General features: G+C 44.5%; 1 gene segment (V, D, J or C); it reads right to left on the bottom strand.

Annotated features, from left to right (window-relative positions):
• Positions 1-842: 842 nt before the first annotated feature.
• LOC144696892 (Ig heavy chain C region, membrane-bound form-like) lies at positions 843-19,665 on the bottom strand. The segment is given in 7 exon segments: positions 843-1,318; positions 1,457-1,584; positions 5,578-5,907; positions 6,623-6,931; positions 7,556-7,867; positions 8,082-8,381; positions 19,628-19,665. Coding segments are annotated over 7 exon segments (1,407 nt in total).
• Positions 19,666-24,143: the final 4,478 nt, after the last annotated feature.

The following is a 24,143-nucleotide window of genomic DNA, read 5'->3' as shown; positions in this document are numbered from 1 at the left end:
GCATGGGTTCAAATCCCAACATGGCAGCTGCTGGAATGTGAATTCAATTATTAAAACCTGGGATTGAAAACTAGCCTCAGTAATGGTGACCATGACAACTATCACCGATTGTCGTAAAAACCCATCTGCTGCACTAATGTCCTTTAGTGAAGGGAATCTGCCATCCTTACCCAGCCTGGTCGACATGTGAGTCCAGGTCGACAGCAACCTGACTGACACTTAGCTGCCCTCTGAAATGGCCTTGGAAGCCGGGCTGTTCTGGGCGGCCTTTCCAGCGACACCCACACCTCATGAAAGGGTAAAGAGATAAAAAAAAAACTTTTATTCCCTATTTAACCCCTGCTGCACCGACCCTGGGAGTGTTAGATGGGACAGTGTAAAGGAAACTTTCGTCCTCCATATACTGTCCTGTATGGGCCTCTGATGAAGCAGACCCCTGCTGTTTACAATTACCTGACATGTGACTGTGACAGGCCTGAGTATGAGTGAAATCACCGAGGTTCCCCTCGCTGTGCAATCATCCTGGCTCTGAAGTTTGCCATAAAAAGGTAGAGGTAAAGGTGTATTAACACCGATGGGCCGCTGGATGGCGCAGTGACTCTTTCACTGAAGGACCTTGGGCTCTGAAGAAGAGTCATGAGGACTCGAAACGTTAACTCTTTTTATTCTCCACAGATGCTGTTGGGCCTGCTGAGATTTTCCAGCATTTTCTGTTTTTGATTCACATCCCAAACAGGAATGGTTCAAAAAAATCTGGGAAAGGGGAGGAAACAGTGTAATAGGGGAAATGGAGCCGTGTCGATGGGCCTGGGGGAAAGGAGTTCAGCAAAGTCAGTTCGTTTCACATTCATGATTTATTAACAATTTCGGAGAACATTTTACAGAAAAGTTTATTTTAAAGTCAACTGGACTGAATATGATGACTGAGTCACACTGAGAACAGAACACATTCGCTCTGAGCTGCCAACTGTATGTACAGCTGTGACAGACACCAGAAAGAGAAATCCGGAGCTCAACATAAAGGGAAGGGAATAATTGTGAATGAGGAATGAGGAAAGCTACTTATTTACACATGAAATTCAAACTACTGGGGAATTATAAGCTACAATTACAACACAGCCATAATTATCTCGCACATTTCAAACAGAGAAGCGGAAATACCGTCCATGACTGTCTTAGTTACAAATTCGGAAACATGAACTGAAGGTATTTCATTTTTAGATTCACCGAGAGGTCATATTTTAAATTCTTAATACAGAGATCTCAGTAAACGGCTGAGGAAAATCTACGGTGTCCAAAATTCAACTGGTCACTTGATCTGCAAAAGAGGATAAAATAATGAAGCAGATGTTTAGAATGTGGGACATTTATGTGAGTGTTTTAATCAATGAAACATTGAGAGATTTTTCAAACCGCTTCTGTCAGTTTGAAGTGTGAGTGGATTGAATCTTCTCACCTTCACCAGAGTGACGGCAGTGCTGTAGAAAATGCTCAGGAAGAACAGGATGATGAATGTGGAAGCGGTTGTCCAGATGTTGCCGTTATCATCCTCAGAGTCTTCAATCCAGGTGCGATCTGTGGAATCTGCGAGGATATAACCGAGGAAATATAATTAGGTTGTTTATTAATCTAAGATATCTTTTAAAAATATACTCTTTACTCTTTCCTAAATTATTAATGCATTCTCTAATTTAATGTTCAATATATATCTACTGTTAAGCTCGTGAATTTCAGCAACCTATCTCTGTAACTATCTCCACAGCTGTTCTTCCTTTACATTCCTCGTATAGTCCGAGTCGGAAAATATAGAAAATTATCTTCAATATCATTTTATTTTCGAACAATTTCGTACGATTTATTATCGGAGAATATTATGATGGATATCAAGAGAGATTCACTGAGCAACTTATTTGGAAACTGTGAACGTTGCTTTTTAAAATCTCGGATGTGAGTTCCCATCTTGTTTGTCTATTTGTGATGGGAATGTTTGGTGCGTCATTAACTTAAATGAGATTCTCAGTAAGAACATTGTTTCAGTGTGCTTTTCGGATCATTATGTAATAGGGACAATTGCCGGAGAATACATCGGTTAAAAAAGTGCATTTGAATTAAACCTTCTTCAATAGCCTGGCGTTTGTGTCATGCTTTAGCTTTTATGTATGTGTGCATGAGTATATCGTGCCTTGCATCACTCTTTGTTTGTGTGTCCATATGTGTGTATGAGTATTGAGGTGTGTTCATTTGCCAATGAGTACTGACTTGTGCATTTTTGCGTCTGCGTCTGCATGTATATTTTGTTTTTTTGCCAATGTGTATGTATGAGTGTGTCGTTGTGTGTGTTTATGTATTGATATCTATGTTTATTTATTACTATCTGTGTTAATGTGTGTTTATGCGTTCTTGTCTGCTAATATGAGTGTTAGTGTTTCTTTTTGTGTTCCACGTATGTGTCAGCATATTAATGTCTGTGTCACAGCGTGTGTGTGTGTGTGAGAGAGAGAGTTTTTAATGTGTGCATTTCTGTGTTGATGGATATTTAGAACTATGTATCAATGTGTGTTTATGTTTTCATACGTACTAACGTGTGTTTTTTGTGTTCTCGTGTGTATAAGCGTGTTTCATGTTTGTGTCTACATGTGTGCCTGTGAATGTGTTAGTCTGTTCTTCTATGTGTTTGTCTGCCTGGGTGTTGTCTGCTCATGTGTGTGCATGTGTTCATGTGTATCCATGCACTTGTTTTACATATCCATGCACTTGTTTTAATGTGTATGATAGTGTGTGTCTTTTTGTCTGTATTTCTGTCATTGTGAATGTGTGATGATGCATATTTCTGTCCCTGTATGAGTCTGCTTGTCTGGTTTTATCTGTTTGTGTGTGTATGATTGTGTATATGTGTGTGTGTGTGTGTGTGTGTGTGTGTGTGTGCGTGTGCGTGTGTATTTGTGTGTGTGTGATTGTGTATGTGTGTGTTCCTGTGTCTGCATTTGTGTGTGTATTTGTGTTTGTGTGTGATTGTGTGTGTGATTGTGTGTGCGTGTGTGTGTGTCTGCCTGTGCGTCTGTGCCTATGTGTTTGTGTGTGCGCATATGTGTATTTGTCTATGTGTGTGTTTGTGTGTCTGCCAGTGTTTGTGTGTGTGTGTGCCTATGTATGTGTGTGTGTGTGCGTGTCTGCCTGTACTGTGTGTGACTGTGTCTGCGTGTCTGTGCCTATGTGTGTATGTATGTATGATTGTGTGCGTCCATTTGTGTCCCTTGTGTGCATTTTTACTATTTTTCCGAGTTTCACCAGGTCCCAACGATCGAGTCTGACCCTGATAGTGAAAATTTTGGTGAATATTTTCAATGTTCTGTATAAACGTGTTTTCTGTGATATGCAAGGTGATATCAGGTGAACGAATGCAAAAAATCAACCATCTGCCTCATAAAATTCAGGGGCAGAACCGTGAACAACCCAGGGAGGATTTAATAACCAGTTTAGATTCGGATGATGGGAAATCAATCTTAGCATAAGATTAACTGGAACAAGAGTGTGAAAACTTCTTAAAATTATGTTGCATAAATATATATTTTACAACATTTTAAGCATGATGGGACTTTAAAACCTGTGGTCAGTAAGCTAGAAGCCGACTTCTGCTGTTGGTAACTGGGTCCTTACAGTAGAGGCCCGATCCCTTCCAGATTCACTGCTCGGGGACTGAGAGTCCAGTGAGTTAATAGTTTTGCTCCGTCTGGTTGGGTAAGCAATTTCTCTTTCGGTTCTCTCTGCTAAGAAGGTGGAGACCCACCGGGTTAACCAATGACGTTCCTCGTCTTTCTGTTTAGGAAGTGGAGGTAAAATTGGCTAAAAATTTTCCTTTCAGTTTTCTCTGTTGGGGAAGTGGATATACAGTGGGTTAACAGTTTCCCTTCCCCCTCTCTCTGTTGAGGAAGTGGGGGTACAGTGGGTTAACAATTTTCCTTCCACCCCTCTCTGTTGGGGAAGTGGAGGTACAGTGGGTTTACAATTTCCCTTCCCCCTCTCTCTGTTGGGGAAGTGGAGGTACAGTGGGTTAACAATTTCCCTTCCCACCCTCTCTGTTGAGGAAGTGGGGGTACAGTGGGTTAATAATTTCCCTTCCCCCTCTCTCTGTTGGGGAAGTGGGGGTACAGTGGGTTAACAATTCCCCCCTCTCTCTGTTGGGGAAGTGGGGGTACAGTGGGTTAACAATTTCCCTTCCCCCTCTCTCTGTTGGGGAAGTGGAGGTACAGTGGGTTAACAATTTCCCTTCCCCCTCTCTCTGTTGGGGAAGTGGAGGTACAGTGGGTTAACAATTTCCCTTCCCCCTCTCTCTGTTGAGGAAGTGGGGGTACAGTGGGTTAACAATTTTCCTTCCACCCCTCTCTGTTGGGGAAGTGGAGGTACAGTGGGTTTACAATTTCCCTTCCCCCTCTCTCTGTTGGGGAAGTGGAGGTACAGTGGGTTAACAATTTCCCTTCCCCCTCTCTCTGTTGGGGAAGTGGAGGTACAGTGGGTTAACAATTTCCCTTCCCCCTCTCTCTGTTGGGGAAGTGGGGGTACAGTGGGTTAACAATTTCCTCTCCCCCTCTCTCTGTTGGAGAAGTGGAGGTACAGTGGGTTAACAATTTTCCTTCCACCCCTCTCTGTTGGGGAAATGGAGGTACAGTGGGTTAACAATTTCCCTTCCCCCTCTCTCTCTGTTGGGGAAGTGGATATACAGTGGGTTAACAATTTCCCTTCCCCCCCACTCTGTTGAGGAAGTGGGGGTACAGTGGGTTAACAATTTCCCTTCCCCCTCTCTCTGTTGGGGAAGCGGAGGTACAGTGGGTTAACAATTTTCCTTCCACCCCTCTCTGTTGGGGAAGTGAAGGTACAGTGGGTTAACAATTTCCCTTCCCCCTCTCTCTGTTGGGGAAGTGGGGGTACAGTGGGTTAACAATTTCCCTTCCCCCTCTCTCTGTTGGGGAAGTGGGGGTACAGTGGGTTAATAATTTCCCTTCCCCCTCTCTCTGTTGGGGAAGTGGGGGGTACAGTGGGTTAACAATTTTCCTTTCCCCTCTCTCTGCTGGGGAATTGTTGAGATATGTTTCTGTGTGACCCTCACTTCAATTCCCAGTGGGTGCGATGCAGCAACTTAAAGCTGGCATCCATTTTAAAGGAATGGACAATAAGAGAAGCAGCAACACCGAGATCTAAATGTGCTGAGTTTGTTTGCCGGAAATAGGAAATTGTTAGATTTCCCCTCAGTGGGAGGAGAGTTGGTGATGTTATTTTGCAGAATCCCGTGATGAATGAGCTTTACTCTGTCTCTAACCCAGGGTGTATCTGAGCTGGGAGCACTGGGTGTACAAGACTTGGTTCTGAGCCCTGGAAATATCCGATTTTAACTAAACAGCTCTAACATTAGCAAAAGTGGAAAACAACATTAATTAAGCGATTGTGCATTTAAATCACAATTGGAGAAAAGGACTTTATTATTTTTTTTATTGAAGTTTGAAACGTAACCGAGAGATTCTCATTGACATGAATTAACGGTGTCCATCAGTGCAAGGGAAATATTCACAAAACTCGGTTTACCACTGGATTTATCAACCGTTCTGTTGATGATCTTCAAGGGGATCGCTTCATGTCCCACCACACAGGAGTAAGAAGCGCCGCTGGCCCACTCCTCCGCTGCAATGGATAACAGGCTGTACATGAAGAAGGAGCTATTGCCGTTCTCCGCCACCACCCCGGTGTTCTTGTAGTTCCCGGGATTCACCGGCTTGTCACTGACGGTCCACTTGACGAAGATCTCTCGGGGGGAGAAACCTCTCACTAAGCAGCTGAGGGAGACGAATCTCTGAGCGGAGACATCTTCTGCCGAGGGCAGGAGGACAGACACGGACGGTTCCCGCAGTTTTGTACCTGCAGAAAATGTACAATAAATGTCAATAAACTGGATAATTTCGTAGACAATGAAACCGCTGGTTAGATGTGAGAGAAACGTGTTTTGTGATGAATATTAAGGGGTTTCATTATCCACTTCTTGGAAATATATCACCGATCCTTCACTATAGCTGAATCAAAATCCTGGAACTCCCTCCCTAACAGCACTGTGGGTGTATCTACATCACATGGACTGCAGCGGTTCAAGAAGGCAGCTCAACACCACCTCGTCAAGGGCAATTAGGGGTGGGCATTAAACGCTGGCCCAGCCAGCGACGCCCACAAGCCATGAATTAATAAATAAAAATCTTTGGGATCTGTCCGGTTTTCCAGCTCGGGGCAGATGTGGATACAATCCTTTTCCCTGAGAACTTATGGGGTTGACGAGAAAGGTTCTCAAAGTTTACAGCAAAGAAACAGGCCATTCGGCCCAACTGGTCTGTGTTGGTGTTTCAGCTTCGCACCAGGCTCCTCCCATCTTGCTTCATCTAAACCCAATGGCACAGCCTTCAGTTCATTGTTCATTCATCTACTTATCAATTTCCCCCTGAAAGTCCACAAGCCCAGAGCGTTTAGTTGGCGAAATTGCTAATCAGAGTAGACCATAAATACACTGAATAGTAAATATTGATTCTTACACTTACACTGGAAATAGACACATTGAACCACTTATTGCTTCAATCTCAAAGCTCACCTGTTTCCTTGTGGATGGAACTTCTTAAAGGAGTCGGCAGATCCTGATGGCTCACCACGCAGTAGAACTCAGCCCCACTCAGCCAGTCTTGTGTCGAGATGTTTACGTTGCTGACCACGCTGTCGGGATCCGCTCCCGGTTGGACGGCGATCTCTGATTTCAAAGGCTTCTTCTCTTGTGTCCAGGACACGAGGACTCCATAAGGAGCATTAGAAACGATGCAGGTTAAGGTCACGGTCGCCTCCAGTAAGACCTGTTCTATTGGCGGTGGCAGTAGAGTAATTGTGGGATCGTTGCAGTGGGAATCACCTGTGAGACAGAAGTGAAAATCAACCAAAGTTTCACATTCAGAATCAGGACAGCAGTATTCAGTCTTCACACTCTTAACGAAAATAAATCACCTTGGACATATCAACCTCTAACTATCGTCTTTAATTTTCTTTACACAATGGAAAACCAGCTTGGTCTGTGTAAATCGTTCTCATAATTTAAGTCCTTCAGCCCCGGTAACATTCTCATGAATCTGCGGTGTCCCAGTCCCAATACAAATATACCATTCCTGGGCCCTGGAATGCAGTACTGAAAGCCGTTTTATAAATAGGGTGGATGCACTTTCCAACACTCTCTCCCGAAGCTGTTACCAGTGAAGGGTTCCAGACACCTTCTGCCTCTCCAAATATGATCAGCTGACTCAGGGTAAAGCTAATGTCAAGTCCACCTCACTCACTCTGTGACGTCAATGTAGAGACGTGACGTGATAAAATCCTGAATGGTGAACAATCCGAATGCAGCCCTTACATCGGAATTAAACAATAACTACATGACACTAAATTAGAAGTTGTTCCGTGCTTTCTACTAACTCCAATAAATTCCTGAATTGATTAACATCGGAGAGCAGAATGATCTATTGCTTCCTCGGTTTGTATTTCTTACCGTCACACTTGGTGGCGTTTCGACTTTGGGTGACCCCTTGGTGAGTGACCTGACAGGTATAGACCGCGTCGCTGAACCATTCCCCAGCGGAGACTTTCAGCCGACTGGTCGCCGAGAAGTTCCCGTTCACTTCAAAGGCGGGAGAGGTGACAATTCCTGAATCCATGGGTTGTCCATTTTTCAGCCACTTCACGGTCATTGAATTTGGTCGGAAATCGATGATTGAACAGACGGCGGTGGCAAATTTGTTGGTTGTGATTTCTTCCCGGGAACTCACGGTGAGGAGAACAGTTGGAAGGAAGCCAATAGGACCTTCAAAAAACACAGGTTAGCCATTTCTTGCAGAAGAAATTGATAACAGATACAATGAGTTCTTATATTTTAACAGGCTCTGTGCGGTCAATGGACACTAACCTGGAATTTCCAGGGATCAAAACTGTGCAGAGCACTATAAATGCGTTATAACCAAGGCCCTATACAGGTCAATTACAGCCTTTCTGTTTCTCACAGGTTCCCCAACACTTACATTCCCATTCAATGCTCTTGTCTGAGCCGCTGTATCGAACCTCACAGTTGATATTGCTGCATTTCCCCTCTGACTCGGTGATGGTTAACTGGCTGGTCAGGGTGTAGGTTCCCTTCTGGTTTCTCACCGACGGGTAAGTCTTAAATCCAGATCTGAGCGGCTGCCCATCTTTCTTCCAGGTCAGGCTGGTGATTTCTGGGGAGTAGTCCATCGCCAAACAGCCGTAGGTGACGGAGCCGTCGGTGTTGCGTTGCTGACAGGAGGAGACCAGTTTGTAGAGAGTGGGCGAAGACGGTGTCACTGGGAAAGAATGGCCGATTGAACAAGTTAGACTCTGTGATTTGAGATCATTAAGTAACCAAATAACTCAAAATTTGACTATAACTATAAACATATCCAAATATATTCCAACTAAAACCTACATCCACATTTGATCATTTATTATTTCCATCATTTGGTGATCCTCATCTGTTGGTTCCCTCTTTAGAAACCCACACCTCTTTTTCTGCCTCTATCCTATTACTAAAAGAGAACATTTTGATGTCATCTGAATGACGTACGTTTCATTGGATTAAAGTGGAAGAGCAGAGGATTTTCCCATTATTTCGGCCACCATTTATTTCTCAATCAACAGCACTTGGTGATAGAGAAATTGTCTCGTCACTTATATCATTGCAGTTTGGAAATTGGCTTTGTTCAAATTGACTGATGCCCCCTCCCCTCTCCACGTCCCGCCAAAACAAAGAATTGCAAAAACCCTTCGAAAGTACCTTTGTGATGCTAACTGTATAATGACCATAGAACCCTAAATTGAATACCAGTGACAGTAAGCACGACATTTCCATTCGTATGTACATGTGAACATGCGGATCAGTAGCAGGAGTCGGCCATTCGGCCTCTCGAGCCTCCTCCACCATTCAATACGAACATAGCTCACCTGATTGTGGCGTTAACTCCACATTCCCGCCTACTCTCCGCTAACCTTTGACTCCCTTGTCAATGAAAAATCTATACCTCTGCCTTGAAATATTAATGACTCCTCATCCATCGCTCTCCGGGGAAGAGAGTTCCAAAGTTTCACGACCCTTTGAGAGAAAAATAAACTCCCCTCATTTCCGTCTGAAATGGGAGACCTCTTATTTTTAAACTGTGTTCCCTATCGTTAGTCTCTCTCACAAGGGGAAACATCCTTTCAGCATCCACCCTGTCAATTTCCCTCAGGATCTTATATGTTTCAATAAAATCTGCTCTCATTCTTCTAAACTCCAATGGACACAGGCCCAGCCTATCCACACTTTCCTCATAAGATAACCGACAACACCTCCCAGTATCATTTGAATGAACATTCTCTGAAGAGCTTCTAATGCTTTTATATCCTTTCTTAAATGAGACCAAATCTGTACACAGAAATTCAGACGGGGTCTCATCGACGCCCCGTTAAACTGTAGCAAAATATCCTTACTTTTATATTCTATTCCCCTTTGTAATAAATGACAAGATTCCCTTTGCCTTCCTCATCACTTGCTGTTCCTGTATTTTAACTTTTTGTGATTCATGCACCAAGGGATCCACATTCCTCTGTACCTCAGGATTCTGCAATCTCTCTCCCTTTCAATAATATGCTGCTTTTGTATCCTTCCTGCCAAAGTGGACAAGTTTATATTTTCCCACATTATACTCCATCTGTCAATTTTTTGCCCACTCACTTAATCTATCTATATCTCTTTCTGACCTTTATCCCCTCTTCACCACTTAATTTCCTATTTATCTTTGTGTCATCAGCAAATTTAGCAAATTCATTCAGTCCTTTCATTCAAGTCATTGATATAAATTGTAAATAGTTGAGGCTGCAGCATTGATCCCTGTGGCACTCCACTTGTCACATCTTGCCAATCTAAAATAACCAATTTATCCCTACTTTATGTTTCCTGTTAGCTAACCAAACTTCTACCCATGCTGAAATGTTACAGCCGACACCATTATTTTGTGCAGTAACATTTGATGTGCCACTTTGTCAAGTGCCTTCTGGAAGCCCAAGTACAGCACATCCACAGGTTCTCCTTTATTCATGTTCCTTGTTACTTCCTCGAGAGGCCTCAAATAAGTCAGCCAAACATGATTTCCCTTTCACAAAACCATGATGGGTATACATAATTGCATTTGAATTTTCTAAGTGACCCATGATAGACTTCTTTATAATAGATTCCTGCATTTTCGCTCGGACAGATGTTAAGCTCACTGGCCGATAGATTCTTGCTTTCCCTTTCCCTCCTTTACTTAATATAAAAGTCTTATTCTCTATTTTCAAATCCGAAGAGACCTTTCCAGAATTAGGGAAGTTTGGAAAATTAAAACCAATGCCTCTGCTGTTTTAGTAAACACCTCGTTAAGGCCAAAATATTTGTCTAACTTCTCTGCCCATTTCCTTATTTTCCTTTATTACAGGCTTGTGCGATCCGGGTCCCGTGGCTGGATTGTGGCTCCCGAAGCCTCTCTATCTGCCCCCCGGAGCTGTTGTTCAAAATGCAGGTAAGGTGGGTAAGTGGTGTTGAAGATTTCTGTAAGGAGCTGCTCCTCCAATCACAGGCCAGTCTTCTACCCCGTTAGCGGCTGATAGGCTGGCCATTTGGCCTATCAGCAGTAAAAGTGGGAGACAATCAGGTTGTGATTGGAGAGGCAGCGAACACCAGCTGGAGAAAGGCGCAGGGAGCCGGGTGGAAGTGAACAGAGACATTGTCTCCCTTCTATCCCAGATTCTTAGCGCCTTTCTCCTGGAATGGAAAGGATTTCAGGAGGAGGAGAGACAATGAGGGAGAGAGAGAGAGAGTTAGAGAGAGTGGGGCCTAGGGCGCATGGGGCTTCGGCTCGTAACTGCTTTCGGCCGGCTCTCCCCGCTGTAGCCCGGCTCTTTGCCCTTCCCCCACCGGCTGCCTCTCTGCCCCATCCCCCCCCCCGCCTCTCTGCCCTTTGCCCCTCCCTCCTCTCTGCCCTTTACCCCTCCCGCCTCTCTGCCCTTTCCCCATCCCGCCTCTCTGCCCTTCCCCCCGCCTCTCTGCCCATTCCCCATCGCCTCTCTGTTCTTTCACCCCTGCCTCTCTGCACTTACACCACTGCTCTCTGTGTTTTTGCCCGGCTCTCTGACCTTTTTCACTGGCTTTGCCCATTCCCCGGCTCGCAGCCATTTTCGTCGACTCTCTGCCCTTTCCATCGCCTCTCTGCCCTCCCACCTCTCTGCCCTTTCCCCTCCTGCCTCTCTGCCCTTTCCCCCTCCCGCCTCTCTGCCCTTTCCCCCTCCCCTCTCTCTGCCCTGTCCCCCTCCCGCCTCTCTGCCTTTTCCCCCTCCCGCCTCTCTGCCCTTTCCCCCTCCCGCCTCTCTGCCCTTTCCCCCTCCCGCCTCTCTGCCCTTTCCCCCTCCCGCCTCACTGCCCTTGCCCCCCCCTCTGCATCTCTGTCCTCCCCCCTCTTTGCCCTTTCCCCCTCCCGCCACTCTGCCCTTTTCCCCCTCCCGCCTCTCTGCCCTTCCCCCGTCCCGCCTCTCTGCCCTTTCCCCCTCCCCCCTCTCTGCCCTTTCCCCCTCCCGCCTCTCTGCCCTTTCGCCCTCCCCCCTCTCTGCCCTTTCGCCCTCCCCCCTCTCTGCCCTTTCCCCCTCCCGCCTCTCTGCCCTTTCCCCCTCCCCGCCTCTCAGCCCTTTCCCCCTCCCGCCTCTCAGCCCTTTCCCCCACCTGCCTCTCTGCCCTTTCCCCCACCTGCCTCTCTGCCCTTGCCCCCTCCTGCCTCTCTGCCCTTTCCCCCTCCCGCCTCTCTGCCCTTTCCCCCTCCCCTCTCTCTGCCCTGTCCCCCTCCCGCCTCTCTGCCTTTTCCCCCTCCCGCCTCTCTGCCCTTTCTCCCTCCCGCCTCTCTGCCCTTTCCCCCTCCCGCCTCTCTGCCCTTTCCCCTCCCGCCTCTCTGCCCTTTCCCCCTCCCGCCTCTCTGCCCTTTCCCCCTCCCGCCTCTCTGCCCTTTCCCCCTCCCGCCTCACTGCCCTTGCCCCCCCCTCTGCATCTCTGTCCTCCCCCCTCTTTGCCCTTTCCCCCTCCCGCCACTCTGCCCTTTTCCCCCTCCCGCCTCTCTGCCCTTCCCCCGTCCCGCCTCTCTGCCCTTTCGCCCTCCCCCCTCTCTGCCCTTTCGCCCTCCCCCCTCTCTGCCCTGTCCCCCTCCCGCCTCTCTGCCCTTTCCCCCTCCCGCCTCTCTGCCCTTTCCCCCTCCCACTTCTCTGCCCTTTCCCCCACCTGCCTCTCTGCCCTTTCCCCCTGCCACCTCTCTGATCTCTCCCCCTCTCCTCTCTGCCGTTTTCCCTCGCCTCTGTGCCCTTTCCCCCTCACCTCTCTCCCCGATCCCCCCCGTCTCTTTGCCCTTTCTCCTCCAGCTCTCTTCACTTTCGCCTGGCTCTCTGACCTGTTCCACTGGCTCTCTGCCCTTTCCCCCTCCCTCCTCTCTGTACTTCCCCCCCAACGCCTCTCTGCGCTTCCCCCCCACCTCTCTGCCCTTTCCCGCTCGCCTTCCTGCCCTTTCTTCCCCAGCTCTCTGCACTTACTCCACGGATCTCTGCATGTTCGCCCGGCTCTCGGACCTTTCCCGCTGGCTCTATGCCCGTTCCCCGGCTCGCTATCCTTTCCGTCGCCTCTCTGCCCGTACCACCCCCAGCTTCTTGTACGTCCTACCCTCCACCTCTCTGCCCTGTCCCCGCCCCCGTCTCTCTGCCCTCTCGCCTCCCTATCCTTTCCCTCTCCAGTCTCTCTGCCCTTTCCCCCTCCTGCCTCTTTGTCCTTTGGTGGGTATGTGAGGGTTGGTATGTGAGTGAGGGTGAGTGGGTGTGTGAGGGTGGGTATGTGAGTGAGGGTGAGTGGGTGTGTGAGGGTGGGTAGATGAGTTATTAAGTGTCAGTGAAGGTAGGTGAGTGAGGATGGGATGGTGAGTGATGGTGAGTGAGTGAGGGTGAGTGAGTGAAGGTTAGAGTAATTGAAGTTAAGTGAATGAGGGTGAGTGAAGGTGGCTGAGTTAGTGAGGCTGAGGATGAGTGAGGGTGGGTGAGGGGGTGAGGGCGAGTAAGTGAGGGTGAGTGAGTGAACGAGCGTTGGTGAGAGTGGGTGAGGGAGTGAGGACGGGTGGGTGAGGGCGATTGAGTGAGGGCGATTGAGTGAGGGTGATTGAGTGAGGGTGATTGAGTGAGGGTGGGTGAGTGAGTGAGGGCGGGTGAGTGAGTGAGGATGAGTGAGTGAGTGGTGGTGAGTGAGGGTGAGTGATTGTGGGTAGTGAGTGTGCCCAGGTGCTGCAGGCTCATCAAGGCGATGTTTCTCCGGATGATTTTCCGCTCCGGCTCAGCTTCCCATTGCCTGTTGTCCACAGCCGAGCTGGGGGCTCCTCCATTCGGCTCCACCACCTCCACCTCCTCCTCTTTCTCTCCATCGATCTTGTCCTAATTCTCCATATTGATCAGCTTTCAGTAACACCGGCTGTGTAAAGTCAGGCAGCAGTGTAGATCACTGGCCAGCTGCTTTAATGCTGATGCCTTTCTTTGAGAAACCCGTGTCAGTGCGAGAATAGGCAGACTGAAGGGGCTGGAGGGTCAGGGTACAGAAAAACCAGGATGGGCCGTGCAGGCACCTTGCACTAAGTGTGCACTGGTGTTGTGGATCCAGGCGGCCGTGGTCTCTGTCACATCCCTCCCTTTGTCTTGTTTCTTTGTGTTTGGTTCAAAACTTGGAAATTCTCCACATATATAGTGATGTCACCTGTGTAATTTCATCTCACACAAAAATACATCAGAAATGGAACAAGGAACATGCCCGCAGCTTAACGGATTTTCATTCTGCAATTAGCATTTTCAGTCCATTTCTGTGTGTGAGAATGTGTGTGTGTGTGCGTGTGAATGAGAGAGAGTGCGCATGCAAGTCTATGTGTGTTTTTGAGAGAGAGAGAGAAAGTGTGTGTGTGAGAGAGAGAATGTGTGTGTGTGTGTGTGAGTGTGAGAGGGAGAGGGTGTTTTTACGTGCATGTCATAGGGAGTATAAGTGTGAGAGTGTCTGAGATAGAAAAATGTGTGTGTGAGAGAGAGTGTATGTTTGTGAGAGAGAGAAAGTGACTGTGTGTGTATGAGAGAGAGAGGGTGTGTGTAGGGATGTGAGTGATAGGTCGTATAAGTATGTGAGATAGAGTGTGTGAGAGAGAGAACGTGTGTGTGTGGGAGAGAAAGAGTGTGTGAAAGAGAGAGCCAGTGTGTGTCAGGGAGAGAGAGAATGAGAGAGAGTGCATATGTGAGAGGAACAGTGGGTGTGTGTGTGAGAGGGAATGTGTTTGTGTTTCTGTGTGCATGAGAGAGAGAATAAGGATGTGTGTGTGAGAGCGAGTGTTATGTGTCTGTGTGTGAGAAAGAGGGAGAATTGAGAGTGTGTATGTGTGTGGGAGAGAGGGCGCATGTATATGAGAGAGAGAGAGAGTGGGTGTGCGTAAAAGAGAGGGAGTGTGCATGTGTGTGTGTGTGTGTGTGTGAGAGAGAGAATGCATGTGTGAGAAAGAAAGAGTGCATGTATGTGTGAGAGAGATAGTGTGCACTTTTGTGTGCAGTTGAGAGAGTATATGTATGAGAGAATGTGAGTGTCTGTGTGAGAGTGAGTGTGAAAGAGAGGCAATCTGTGAGAGACAGAGTGTGTGCGTGTTAAAGGGAATTTGTGTGTGTGAGAGAGAATGTGAGTGTGTGTGTGTGTGAGACAGAGAGAGAAAGAGAGAGTGTGTGTCTGTCAGACAGAGTGCTTGAGAGAGTGTGTGTGCATGTGTGTGAGAGAGAGCGTGTGTGACAGATAGAGTGAGCGAGTGAGGGTGTGTGGTAAAGAGACTGAGTGTCGAGGTAGATCAGCCATGATCTTACTGAATGGAGGGCAGGATTGAAGGGCCGAATGTCCTCCTCATGCTCTCATTTCTGTAATTCATTCCTCGCCCTGCAGACGGCAATCCAATGATTCCGTTTTTGATGGTGGCTCCTTTTCCCCAAATCCCCCGTGGCCGGTTATCTGGAGTGAGAGTCTGGTCATTGTCCATTTCAATCATTTAAATAACTCGCAGCCTCTGATCAGATCAGAACAGGCGCCGCTCTCTGGAGCCTCACTGTCACTCCCTGATTCTGTTTGTTCTGAAATTGTGCTCAAGTTCAGGTCACTCACATTCAATGATTTTCTGATACTCAAAATGTAAAACATAATTAATTCATTAAAATTTATACACGTTCTCTCCAGAAATATTATTAAAAACAATTAACGTGTATCATTTCAACCGAGCCTTGGAGCAACTTATTTTCACAGATCTGGTCTAGGACTCACAGCCAGTTAGTTCGATGCTGATTCAGTTTGTTTGACCTCTGCGGGAGAAGGATCTCAGGTCAGTAACAGGACAAGTTAAGATATGGATTAAAGCCCCCATTCCTCCTCCAGTACACTCCTGTCATCAGCTGCAAGGGTGGGGGTCAACTCTCCACTGAACGGTCAAACACTCCGGGTCAGCTACAGCACTGGTTTGATGTAAAATAAAACTCCCCCTACATTGTCCCATCAAATATGCCCAGGAGAGGGTTCAATCTGGTTTTGATATAAATTCTGTGCTGCAAGAGCCGGTCAGAGGCTGGGAATTCTGTGGTGAGTAATTCAACTTCCATCGCCCAAAGACAACTCACTATCTACAAGGCACAAGTCAGGACTGGAATTGAATAGTTTCTACTTGCCTCAATGAGTGAAACTTCAAAAAACCCCAAGAAACTCAATACTATCCAGGGCAAAGCAGCCCACAGAATTGGTACCCCATCTACTGTCTTAAACATTCTCTCCCTCCTGCACCGATGCACAGTGACAGCAGTGTACACCATACTCAAGATGAACTGCAGCAATTCGCCAAGGCTCCTTCAAAACCATCAACCTCTCCTAACTAGAAGCACAAGGGCAGCAGGTGCTTGGAAACACCGCCACCTGTACGTTCCCCTCCAAGACACCGAACATCCTGACTTGGAACTATATCGCCGTTCCTTCACTGTCAATGGGTCAAAATCCTGGAACTCCCGACCTAACAGCACTGTGAGTGAACCTGCAGCTATTCAAGGAGGCGGCATATCAACACTTCCTCAAAGGGTAATTAGGGATGGGCAACAAATGCTGGCCTTGCCAGCGACCCCAACATCCTATGATAGGACTAAAAATAAGACACAGGTTAATTTCTTCCTCCGCATTTTCCAACCAAATAGGTCAAGGACTGCTACAGCATGGATTCAAATAGAATAAAGCTCTCTCTCCATTGCCTGAACGAACACCCCCAAGACACATACATCACTGGCTGAAAATCGACCAAATCTCCTTCAACAGCCTGTCTGCCGTTTCTGAATTGTCCTTTCTGACTGTCACAATGGGTTGGGTATCTAATTTCTGAAGCACCTGGTCAGAAAGTCAAACTTTCACCTTTCTCACAGATACAAGTTTTCTTTAAAGAAATAGATCAAATTGCTCTTCCTGAAATACAGGAGAGCGAACCAGAAGGTTAACAACCAGCCAGGAAGATCCCTGGTCCCAGCACAGTGAGCACGCGCACAGAAACAGAACAGACACAAATGGTGCAACAATCGAGTTCCCAGCAGATAGATCAGTTCAATCTGTCCATTTCATTCAAGCTGTTTGATTCTAATTGATCAATGGTCAATTTACTACAATTATTCTATAACTTCTTTGAAATTAATCTGATTTTCATCACAAAACTCCCTTTGAAGTCCATCTAATTCTCCCTGTCTGTCTCAAATCTCCAAACAATGCAAGATTCAAGTTACCCTGAAATGAGCACATCAAATATTACAGATTCAGGATAATTTGATGTCCGTAACAGAAACTCAATGACAGGGTAAGAATTAAACAAATCAGGAAATATTCACATTGAAAACCGATTACCCACTGATTTGATTCGATTTTAGACGTAAATATAACCAATAAAATCACCGAGGCGAAACACCTTATCGAGCTGAGCACAGCTGAGTAAGAAAAGTATTCTTTTCTCAATTCATTTTGGATACAATTAAAAACTCTCTCCACCCTTTGACATTTTTCATTCACTATAATCACCACTATACTACTTAATTGTTGGAGTTCGTTTATGTTGAATTAATTATCCCTAATATTATATTGTAAGTTAATTATCTTGATATTGTCAATTTATTTTCTTGTTAGCTGGTTTCTACTCTAAAATATGAAAAATATGGTTTTCAAAAATTGAAAACTTGTTTCTCCCAGGTACTTTGTGAAATAATTGTTTTTTTTAAATCAACCTGACACTGAAACAATGTTAAACAATAAACTTCAAATTACTCGATGGAAACATTCAGGAAAGTATATCAATGTTACTTAATTCTAATCACTATTTACTATTTACCTTTTACTCCTACTGTTCTGTTTAACCAACAAATTTGTGAACTATGCGTGTTTCTGAACGCATTGAGAAATCATAAATTCCATCTACTCTCATCGAGTAATTCATAGGACGAATTTATGAGTGGAATACTTTAAATACTTTCAAATCTGGCCGGGGTCACATCACATTCGCTGTCGATGCACTGTAACATCATCTGTTTGCTAAAGCAAACTTGTCTTAACTCAAAACTACATGTGAAAAAAATGTTCCTCGCAGTTACTTATTATCAATAAAAGTGCTTCCTAGATAACAATCCCTATAATTTAATTGTTAAATATATTGCTGATTGAAAGAAGATCCAAATTGATCAGTATACAATTTGATGAGAAAAAATCATTCAGATCATCTGCGCCACTGAAATATAACCAGCAAATTGATTAGAGATTTTGCTCTTCAATTTAATATTTAATAAGAATTAAGCATGAATCTCAGATATAATCTGTTCTTCTCCTATGATTCTATCCTGTGTACAGCACAGCTATGGAAGACAGGATGTTGTTTTTAAGTTCAAAACTTATATTAATGTTTGCAATTAAATTAATCTGTTCGAATTTCAAGCGTTTACTTGTCAATCTCTATCCATACGCAGTCTGCACCTTCCTACAGTTCAAAAAAAATAAGAACAATTCCTTGACTGCCAGCGAATTCCAGCCCCCAGAAAGCTGTTTAAAATTAGATTAGTGACAATTATCTCGCTATCCAAATTCCAATGACATTGAAGGAATAATATGGATACGGCTGCACAGAAAGAATGTAATAACCGGATAGACATATTGCCAAACTGCAATGTCAAACTCCTCTTTAAGTCAATGCAAACGTTATCAGGGATTTAAAAAAATTCGAAATCTCTTGTGGAAATGAACAATCCTGTAGAATCAGTATATTCTTATTGAAATTTTTTCATACATAATCACAAAATGATTCCACCCTAAAAATTTTCCCGATCAAGTTAATTGTGCGCAGTGCACAGCAGAATTGTGAAAGGTGATTAATGATCAATTAGGTTAACATGAAAGCTGTTCAGTCAATATAGAGAAATATTACCGCATTATAATTGCTTGAATTATATTAATTTTACTCTACAATTTGAAAACTTGTTAATTATATAGTTTCTGATTGCAGTAACGAATTATGTTCTGACTGAGTGTCATAATCCATGGTTTAGTTTAATCTGCAGTTATGACTTAAAATAAAAACAAAATGCTCTAACTCATCTTTAAACGTTTTTCCCCCATTTCTGAAGTCTGCCCGTTTTCTGCCGACAATCGCGCTTCAAACAGATACAAACGCGTAGATTGTTTCCATTCAATCACAAAACGTGTAACCGCTCAATATCACCGAGTTTAAACAAAGCAGAAACAATGCAGAACCGCCAAACTGTTTCACAAATTCTACTAATTCAAAGTCATCCAGACACACAATCTCCTCAGGAGAAAAACACTGAATCACATCACCAGGGGCTGAAACCCGTTTCATGGGGAAGGACCTCAATTCTACAAACACTTCCAACAGAATCCAATGTAACATTGCAAGAAAATCTCAATATCGAAACCAGACAACCCGCTCGTCACCAAATTAATGAATAATTAAGCTAAACAGAAATATGGAATAATGTCAACAGCATTGTGAGTAGACGGAACATGTTCAATAAATTAACATTGAAACCTAAGCATAGTTTGTTGATATTGGGTTTGATTTCAAACATATTTAAACCCTTGTGCAACAGATGGTAAAACCCGCAGCCATTAGATGTCACCGAGATTAAACATTGCAGAAACGTCAAACTGTTTTCACAAATCTTAGATATTTCACGTAGCCCGGCAACACAGTATCTTCAGCAGATAAACACCAATTCACAACAACCAGGGACTGAATCCCTCAGCAGCACATTTTTGTTGAGACACAGCGGAATTATATAACTCAATTTCAGCAGAATCACATGAAACATAGTAAAATATCTCCATACAGAATCCACCAAACCCAAGTTTCAGTGAACGAATCAGTTATTAAAATAGACAAAAATATAAAGCAAAGACTCAAATAAAACAGTTACTAAATAAGTGAATGGTTCTTACCTGCAGTCACCGTCACCATGGTCCCTTGTCCCCAGTAGCCCATACCGTCACAGTGTTACACTCCCTGGGCTGTGCCATACAATAACTGTTCCTGCACGAAAAAGACAGAAATCCAACATTATTTTAAATATTCAGAAGTCAGATGCAAAGTAAGATCACGATGAATCTTCACGAAATTATATTTGCGTTTGTGGATATCTTTAGCTATTCATCAATGATCCTCATCTTTTATAATTCACAGAATAACACATGAACATGTTATTGAATTCACCAATTGATGAATGGATAATTATCACAGCTTTTCGATCTTAAACCACGTTTTTTGGGCAGTGCTGGACAGAAATAATGCTTCACTGTAAATATAGTAGGATTGTAAAAGCGAGCACTGACCCAGGCAGACTCAATTAGTGCTGAGGGGTTTTTGTATTGACAGTAACTGCTGTGCCATCCAGTATATCACAGTGAGACACACCATGTCAAATACTGCGGCAGACTGTTCACTGTATATACAGAGATTTAATCTCACTGCGCTCTGAAAAACCTGATTCCGACTCGCTTAAGAGTGAATCAGTGAGATATTTCAGTTTGTGCTGGTCATTATATTTATAAATTTGATTGGAATACTTTTAAAGCCTCGGTGCAGATTTAGCGTGTCCGTCAACACCAACAAAGCGGAAGACTTTTATACCTTTTTGCAAACCTCTACCCATTATTTTATTTAACTCTCATTTTCTTTGACGTTCCTGCTGTGTTAGTGATCACCAATTTAAACAAACTCCTTCTCTGAGGTTTTTGTATGAGGATGTCGCTGTGCACAGCACTGTGACCCACTGCTGTAGGATCACAGTGAAATACACCCGCACAAAAACTGCACCCAATCTCTGTTCAGTGCTGCCTCTCAATATTCACTTCAAATAGACGTTTACTTCTGATCTAGTTTAGTATTTATGCAGCAATTTACAAAACTCAATGAACAAATACGCTCCTCCAAGTATCAGACACATTAAAATGAGCATTATATCCAGATTTGTAATTGCGGAAACTGTTAACAGTAAATATAAACACAGCTAAAAGCTCAGCCCATTATATCGATTGGTTTGTTAGGTTTTACTGTTAAATTTGCTGTTTTACTTTTGTCAGAAGCAACTTGTTGTCGACTTCTGATCATTACAGTTAATATTACATTTAAAACAAATACTGACCGTCAGGTTACGATGGAAGTTGTTGAGTCCCTCTCGATCTGTTCTTGTTCGGGTCCAGCCCTGGTTCCTCTCGCTGTGGACTCCTGCACAGTAATAGATGGCGGTGTCTTCAGTCTTCAGGCTCGTCATGTCCAAGGAGAAGATGCTCCTTGAAGTGTCTTTGGACGCAGTAAATCGATCCTTAATTCCTGGGGCGTAGCCGTTGTTTGATGAAGTATAGTAGCTAACCAGCCACTCCAGCCCCTGTCCGGGAACCTGTCGGACCCAGTACATGTAGTAGCTGCCAAGATCGAAGCCGCTGGTTTTACAGGTCAGTCTCAGGGAGCCTCCGGGACGCCCGGTCTCTGCCTCTGGCTGAGTCAACACAACATCCGACTGGACACCTGTAAAAAATATCAAAAACCCCGAGGATTAATCCTGGTGAAATGATTTCTGACTGTAACATTCCAGAGAGAGATTAACACTGAGACAGTAACAGTGAGAGACTTGGACAATAAAAACTACTCACGGGATAAGAAAGTCAGCAACAAACTGAGAGAAATCGCCGACCTCATCCTTCTGGTCATTTGGGGAAAATGGTTCTGTCCAGAACTCAGTGAACAAACCAGCTCCCGGACTGTTGGATTCCGGCCCCAGTGAGCGGCATTTAAATACCCGGCAGAAGGGGGCGGGTTTCCAGGCGCCGCCTGTTGATTCCCTGGTGGAGGCGGCGACTGGATCCACGCCCCACCTTCCACATCTCCAACAGAATGGACTCAGATATTTACAATAGGTTATTGTTAAAAGTGGACATTTTATCTGTATCGGGATATTTGGCTGAATGGATTTATTGTAAAGTCTCCAGTGGTTCTAATGGTGAAATTACAGTTGAGCATCTGTTAATAAAAATATAATTCCATTGTAAATTAAGTCCATTTATTTCTACACTACCTCACAAGGGGCTGAACCTAAAACAATAAATTACATTATCAGGGAATAAAGGGACTGTCAGCCTTTGTTGCAGCAGCTCCGGGTCTCTATCTCATTCCAGCAATAAAGTATCATCAGTCATAGGAATTATTATTGATTTATGTAACTAAATGCAGGGGATGAAAAAAGTGATTTTATTAACAATGTGGGTGGTTATCGCTGTACAATTTGGGTCCGGAGATAAGAAGAATCTCCTCACATTGTACAATGTCTCTCATTGCATTTCTCGAACTGCCCCTGACCCTATGACAGCCCTTTGAAAATTAGCGGTAAAAGAAACCCGCCTGCCTGATAATTAAACAGTAATTTTACACAGAAACGTAAAATTGACATCAACTTTTGACAGAGAAGTTAATGAATCAGGACGGACACGGAGATCAGCAAAGTTATCCTTCAGCATCCAAATCATTGCAGCTAATTCTATTGGCCACCGGCTGTCTACCATGCACTGGTATTGGGAACACAGGGTCTCAGAGCTTGGCGGCATATTACACAATATCACAAGAATAAATGTTTTATCTTCCACTGAAGCGGATCATGAACTGGTCATTTCTCCACTCATTGGCAACTATGAGAGGGACTGTTAAATAATCGAGATCAGCACAAATTAAACTGTACAGTACACGGTGCTAATCAGGTATAAGAGATCCCTCAGGCTAAATGAGGTGCACAACTCGGATAATATTCAAGGAATTCCTGCGGGTTCAAGACAATTCTATGATTTTCTTTTAATTTAATTTATTTTACTTTTTTTTGCCATTCTACTCAAATCATTAGACAGGGGGATTGGTACCATCAACATCGCTCTCTCGCACTTCATGAAGTTCTTAACAAACCGGCTTTAATAACTGGAATGTCCTTTACTTAGAAATAATATAAATTAAATAGTATACGGCCAATTTCCTGATCGTGTTTAACCTCAGCGAACACGGCATTCATTAAAATATTTCCTTAGATGAAATGCCATTTAAAATGTGCCTTTCGTGTGCGACAGAAACATTTATTGTTTGAATGGCTAAATCCCATTTTGTTCATTCATATCCAGGCTAATCTGCCCCACACAGTATTTGGCAGCAAGCCAGCCGGCTGCAGTCAGGGAGGCTCGAATGTCCAATGTTATTTACAGGAAGCATCTGCGGGTTTGTGCAGTAAATGAAAGATCTGTTTCCTCAGTACTGACCGCTTGGCTGCCAGCCAACTTCAAACACTTAACATTGTCAACAAGGCCTATTTATAACAAATCTACCCAGCAACAACACTGGAGTCAGCTTTATTTTTTAAATTGTGAACTTATGTGGACTGTGCCCAGCTCTCAGGAAAGAAAAGTTATCCAGCTTCTCTGACACCCTGTTAGCATCAATGGCTCATTGGAGGATCTCTCCAACACATCATAATATTGTGATGGATGGATGGAAATAATTACCGGCAGATAATCAGAGATGACTCAGAGAGAGGGTACATTTTGTTACAGTCAAACATATAAATCTGTGTGATTTTTTTGCCCCTTTACTCTTTCACGGGATGGGGGAGTCACTGGCAAGGCCATCATTTGTTGCTTCTCCCTAATTGCCTTTGAACTGAGTGCCTTGCTGGGCCATTTCAGAGGGCAGTTAGAGTCCACCTTTTTGCTGTGGATCTGGAGTCACATGTAGGCCAGACTAGGTCCAGTGGCAGATTTCCTTTCCTAAAGGACATTAGTGAACCAGGTTAGTTTTTTCCATAGTCGATGATAGCTTCATGGTTCCCTTCACTGAGACCAGTTTTCAATCCCAGGTTTATTGTTGAATTTAAATTCCACCAGCTGCCATGGCGGGATTTGAATTCGTGTTCCCAGGAGAATAGCTTGGGTCTCTGGATTACTCGTCCAGTGACATTAATACAACACCACCGTCTGCCAAAGAACGGAGGGATGGCTGCAGTGATGCAGGAATGAATCATAGTTGGATGCCTGAACATTCTGATGAAGGGATCAGTGAATGAATTGATTGATGTGTAGATAGGCGCGTCTGGAAGATACAGTTTTACCTTCTCATCTTGGTGCTTGACTACTTTAAACCTTGAAGCAGGTCCAGTATTTCATTTGTGTCAGTCCAATACCTTCAGTCCCTCCAGATTTTCTGGATGTATTCCATCCCCATGGTATCGAGCTGAACGTCACCAAGAGAAGGCTGGAGATGTCCCTGCGGTACTGAAGATTCTTCCCTCCCTGCTGATGGGGAATCATCATCTTTCAGACAGAAAGCGGGTACATAATTCGGTTTAGGATGGAGGATTGTAATATTTGGAACATGTGGTCCTTTCATGTAAAACAAAGCATTCAACATATCCTCACCCAAATTAGCGAA

Source organism: Cetorhinus maximus, chromosome 23 (assembly GCF_964194155.1).
Source record: "Cetorhinus maximus chromosome 23, sCetMax3.hap1.1, whole genome shotgun sequence".
Classification (NCBI taxonomy): domain Eukaryota; kingdom Metazoa; phylum Chordata; class Chondrichthyes; order Lamniformes; family Cetorhinidae; genus Cetorhinus; species Cetorhinus maximus.
This window is presented reverse-complemented; position numbering and strand designations above follow the sequence as displayed.